A 5084-nucleotide genomic window follows, 5' to 3' on the forward strand; every position below is an offset into this window, starting at 1 on the left:
CAATCAAAGATATATAGAAAAAAACTTATTATCAAAGCCCCAAAAAAAAAAAAAAAAACAATCAACATTACATAATCCTCATAGAATACACGATGAAAGAGGAGCCAAATAAAATAAAATGATTAAAAGAATCTATAACACATGTAAGTCATTAAAACAGATTCTCTTACACACATACAAACAAAAAAAACAAACGTCCTTGTACCGCATCTCGTGCAGAACACGGCCAACCATCACATCCTCGTGATCCATGTTCAGGCTCAGAAACTCCGGTTCCCTCTCCTTGCTGTACGGCAAACGCACCAGACGCTGCAACGGCTTGTACAACACAAACTTCTCCGCCACGTCCCTCGCAAGCGTCATCGCAAAACCCAAAATAAAACCCACAGGAAAAAGATCTCCTTTTTGGTAAAACACACCCCAGTACGTCTTGTGACGCGGGAGTGTGCGCAGGTCGGCAAGGTACTGCGGCACGCGAAGGAAGATGTCGTCGTCACCCTTCGCAATGTACGGGACCGTGGGGAACAGACGCAAGGCAAAGTCAAACCAAAAGTATGTCTTGCGGCTCATGCCAATCTCAGCCTCCCGGCCCCAAAAGCCGGAGCCAGCAACGGTTTTGTTCGTCGTCACGCGGCCCTCATCAATGGAGGTTGTAAGGACGTCGTGCCACTGCGCCGCCTCCTCCAGCAGCGCGGCAGAGTAGTTGTAGCCGTGCGACGGGTGCCGCGCAAGGACGTACAGCACGAGCATCGCACCGGTGAAGCTGTTCGCCCTCGTCGCCACTCCGGGGAACCGCCAGCACGTCGACCGCTGCAGGTGGCGGCGCCGCTGCCTCGCCTCCAGATCCACAGTGGGAATGCCAAGAACAATGAGAAAGTCTCGCTTCTTCCACGCGTCCACGACATCGCGGGGAACGTATCGCAGTGCCTCCCCGTCAGTGGTACGGGGGAGTAACTGGGGCTGCTGGGAAGAGTTGGCGGTGAAGTCATCCTCCAAGTAGGCACCAACGTTGGTTTCGATCTCTTGAATGCGAGAAACTGCAAACAGCACCAGGAGAAACCAGACACCGGCAACAGAGGTCATCCATTTGTCTGAGAATTGCATCCTTATTGCGTCCTTGTGGAAGAGAGAGAACGGAGAGATGGGCAGGTTGAGTAAAACTGTACGTATGATCAGTGGGATTGTGGGTGTGGTAGCAAATAAGAGTGTTTTGGGAAGCGGCCGGTTGACAGGTTCCTTTGTGTTGTAGTGATTTCCTGAGTTTAGTGGCGCTCTAGTAATGACGATGATGGGACATCGGGCGGCGTTTTGTGGCTTCATGAGGGCGGACATGCGTGCGCGTCATCGGACTCTGAGATCGTCATTTGTTTTGTCACGATCACCCGCACGCCATCCACTTCCACTTTCCTTCTCCCCTTTGCAGACGACGCATGTGTGGGCGTTGCTGCGGTGGTGCCTGCATGGGTGGACCGTCACCAGAGGGTTTCACGGCATCACTGTGTGCTGCGCTTCTTGTGGGCACCCACATCTCCCAGGCGAGGGGTATTTATGTTCGCCACCAAATGTGTTGGGAAATGATGTTGTGTGTGCCGCCGCTTGCGTCAACTGCAATGGCGCTTATAATAGCACGCAAAGAGATATGGAAGTAAAAGAAGATGAAAGCAGCAAACAGAAACAAAATCGTGTGTCCGTGGTTCATCCAATCGGGCTGCACAGATGGCACGGCGCAACTAATGATTGCTTGAGGCGTGCCACCGCCGCCCTTTTTTTTATCCCCCCGCCTCCGCCAACGGTGCGGTCAGCTTTTGGTCCTTCTCATGCCGGGCTCCAAAACCGCCACGTGCGGCGGTGCACCCCCTCGTCCGCGCGCGCAACATCACCGGTAAAAGGAAGAGCTCCATGCTTGCTTTTGTTGTTATTATATTTTTTATTTCCCTTTTCCGCGTCCCTCCAACAGCGCCCACCTCTCACGGTTCGTGGGAAGATAAGGTGGCAGGAGAACGCTGCGTGGGGGTGGCGACTCACTCACTCGCCGCCTTGGACACCTTCGGAGCACTCTTGAAGGTGCCAAACACCCAGTCCCACAGCGTAATGTACTGACAGTAGTTGTACTTGAACTGCAAATGGTGCAAGTCATGGGCCCGGACGTTAAAGACGTAGGGGATGTGCAGATCAACGCGGGTGTGATTGAGGCCAGCCAGTGTGCCACCAACAAAGATAAAGACCACAGCTGTCAGTGCGTGCATCTGGCCCACTGGTGTGACGCGGCTGAGAAGATACAGGGAAAAAAGATGCAGATACTCCCCGGTGACGTACTCAAACGGGTGGACGTTGATGGCGTCGTCAACGCCGCGAAACGGCGTCACCTGGCGGTGGTGGTGCTTGTGGACGAGGGGGTAAATGGGCGGCCAGTGCAGCGCCCAGTGGAAGAGGGTGTAGAAAAAGTCGTAGACAATAAACAGCGCCACGAGGTGCAGCGGCATCCACGCCACGGAGCGAAGAACTGCCGGCCCGTCCATAAAGTCCACGCACATGCCGCTCACGTCGGTGTGGACAATAAACTGGTATGTGTGGTACACAAAGAGGGCCGTGACGACCTTGGCGAAGTTGATGTAAATTTTGTCCCTCACCGTGAGCGACCGGAGGCACTGCGGGCGGTCCGGTAGGCGGTCCCTCACCACGGATCCAACCAGCGGACACACAACACGCTCGTAGAAGGAGAAGCCAAGAAATATGACCCCGGTGAACACCACATCGAGAGCCAGCGCCGACATCTTCCCAAAAGATCCCTCGCGTGCTCCCTCCGTGTCCTCCACAAGACGTCGCTGCGCCTCAGACGGTGTTGATGTGAACGAAATCATTTGACTTTGTGAACGAAATATATGCCTTTGGCGCTGGCCCAATTGTAAAGTTGTCAATAATAGAAACCAAACAAGATAGGAATAAGAAAGGGATGAATGGAATAAGAGTGGGCTCACCGCATCCCCAAAGTTCAACACCAGGTAAGTGTATGTTTATATATCTACATCATCCGTTAGCCACTATCGTGGCCCGCTCACTCCATTCCAATAGTATACATATATTTATTTATTACCTACGACGTGAAAGACTTTGGGGTCCTCCAGCCACAAGACCCCGCCGCCAAGTGGGAATCAAAAGGGGGTGGGTGCGATGGTAAAACAAAAAAACAAAAATAAAATAATTGAAGTCCTCTCGACGTCATTGTTTCCCCGATTCCTAGAATCGCGGCCAACCAAAGAATAAAACATTGGGGGGAAAAAGGTTATAAAGAGTTCGCTTCATCAGGATACAAATGTTAAATTGCGTAGCCAACTTGCCCGCGAACATTCATTTCACAAGATCCTAAAAAAGTTTTAAAAAATGGCCATTACTGCTAACAATCAAAAATGTACCTTCTCTCGTTGAAATTGAAACTCTTGGGCGCAGGAGAAGTGTCATTCCCAAAGCGCTGCATCAATGTTTCGTAGTCACTCTCCCAAACATGGTGCACAACAACAGAACTCTCAGTGACATTCCTTACCCTAAAGCCTTCGTGCACGTCATGAAAGCGGCATGGCCTTTCGGAAAAGAAGGCCACGTCCTTGTACCGCATCTCGTGCAGAACACGGCCAACCATCACATCCTCGTGATCCATGTTCAGGCTCAGAAACTCCGGTTCCCTCTCCTTGCTGTACGGCAAACGCACCAGACGCTGCAACGGCTTGTACAACACAAACTTCTCCGCCACGTCCCTCGCAAGCGTCATCGCAAAACCCAAAATAAAACCCACAGGAAAAAGATCTCCTTTTTGGTAAAACACACCCCAGTACGTCTTGTGACGCGGGAGTGTGCGCAGGTCGGCAAGGTACTGCGGCACGCGAAGGAAGATGTCGTCGTCACCCTTCGCAATGTACGGGACCGTGGGGAACAGACGCAAGGCAAAGTCAAACCAAAAGTATGTCTTGCGGCTCATGCCAATCTCAGCCTCCCGGCCCCAAAAGCCGGAGCCAGCAACGGTTTTGTTCGTCGTCACACGGCCCTCATCAATGGAGGTTGTAAGGACGTCGTGCCACTGCGCCGCCTCCTCCAGCAGCGCGGCAGAGTATTTGTAGCCGTGCGACGGGTGCCGCGCAAGGACGTACAGCACGAGCATCGCACCGGTGAAGCTGTTCGCCCTCGTCGCCACTCCGGGGAACCGCCAGCACGTCGACCGCTGCAGGTGGCGGCGCCGCTGCCTCGCCTCCACATCCACAGTGGGAATGCCAAGAACAATGAGAAAGTCTCGCTTCTTCCACGTGTCCACGACATCGCGGGGAACGTATCGCAGTGCCTCCCCGTCAGTGGTACGGGGGAGTAACTGGGGCTGCTGGGAAGAGTTGGCGGTGAAGTCATCCTCCAAGTAGGCACCAACGTTGGTTTCGATCTCTTGAATGCGAGAAACTGCAAACAGCACCAGGAGAAACCAGACACCGGCAACAGAGGTCATCCATTTGTCTGAGAATTGCATCCTTATTGCGTCCTTGTGGGAGAGAGAGAACGGGGAGATGGGCAGGTTGAGTAAAACTGTACGTATGATCAGTGGGAGTGTGGGTGTGGTAGCAAATAAGAGTGTTTTGGGAAGCAGCCGGTTGACAGGTTCCTTTGTGTTGTAGTGATTTCCTGAGTTTAGTGGCGCTCTAGTAATGACGATGATGGGACATCGGGCGGCGTTTTGTGGCTTCATGAGGGCGGACATGCGTGCGCGTCATCGGACTCTGAGATCGTCATTTGTTTTTGTCACGATCGCCCGCACGCCATCCACTTCCACTTTCCTTCTCCCCCTTGCCGACGACGCATGTGTGGGCGTTGCTGCGGTGGTGCCTGCATGGGTGGACCGTCACCAGAGGGTTTCACGGCATCACTGTGTGCTGCGCTTCTTGTGGGCACCCACATCTCCCAGGCGAGGGGTATTTATGTTCGCCACCAAATGTGTTGGGAAATGATGTTGTGTGTGCCGCCGCCTGCTTCAACTGCAATGGCGCTTATAATAGCACGCAGAGAGATATGGAAGTAAAAGAAGATGAAAGCAGCAAACAGAAACAAAA

At 52.9% G+C, this 5084-nt stretch overlaps 3 protein-coding genes across 3 annotated transcripts, besides 8 other annotated features; all 3 read right to left on the minus strand.

Annotated features, from left to right (window-relative positions):
- Window positions 1-818: a sequence feature (heterozygous, Esmeraldo-like haplotype).
- Tc00.1047053511339.10 (UDP-Gal or UDP-GlcNAc-dependent glycosyltransferase, putative) lies at window positions 133-1332 on the minus strand (the record flags this gene model as incomplete). The annotated part of the gene is made up of 1 exon (XM_798915.1): window positions 133-1332. One exon carries the CDS (start codon window positions 1330-1332, stop codon window positions 133-135), a length of 1200 nt encoding a protein of 399 aa, XP_804008.1.
- Window positions 819-1508: a sequence feature (areas merged during assembly that could not be assigned to a particular haplotype. This can correspond to areas where the two haplotypes were merged or to regions with more than two copies in the genome that were merged during assembly.).
- Window positions 1509-1694: a sequence feature (heterozygous, non-Esmeraldo-like haplotype).
- Window positions 1695-1871: a sequence feature (haploid, Esmeraldo-like haplotype).
- Window positions 1872-3821: a sequence feature (heterozygous, Esmeraldo-like haplotype).
- Tc00.1047053511339.20 (C-5 sterol desaturase, putative) lies at window positions 2022-2861 on the minus strand (the record flags this gene model as incomplete). The annotated part of the gene is made up of 1 exon (XM_798916.1): window positions 2022-2861. The coding sequence occupies one exon, from the start codon at window positions 2859-2861 to the stop codon at window positions 2022-2024; it is 840 nt and encodes a 279-aa protein (XP_804009.1).
- Window positions 3082-3365: a mobile genetic element.
- On the minus strand, window positions 3395-4735 carry Tc00.1047053511339.30 (UDP-Gal or UDP-GlcNAc-dependent glycosyltransferase, putative; the record flags this gene model as incomplete). The annotated part of the gene is made up of 1 exon (XM_798917.1): window positions 3395-4735. One exon carries the CDS (start codon window positions 4733-4735, stop codon window positions 3395-3397), a length of 1341 nt encoding a protein of 446 aa, XP_804010.1.
- Window positions 3822-4912: a sequence feature (areas merged during assembly that could not be assigned to a particular haplotype. This can correspond to areas where the two haplotypes were merged or to regions with more than two copies in the genome that were merged during assembly.).
- Window positions 4913-5084: a sequence feature (heterozygous, Esmeraldo-like haplotype).

Source organism: Trypanosoma cruzi, genomic scaffold, assembly GCF_000209065.1.
Source record: "Trypanosoma cruzi strain CL Brener 1047053517091 genomic scaffold, whole genome shotgun sequence".
NCBI lineage: Eukaryota > Euglenozoa > Kinetoplastea > Trypanosomatida > Trypanosomatidae > Trypanosoma > Trypanosoma cruzi.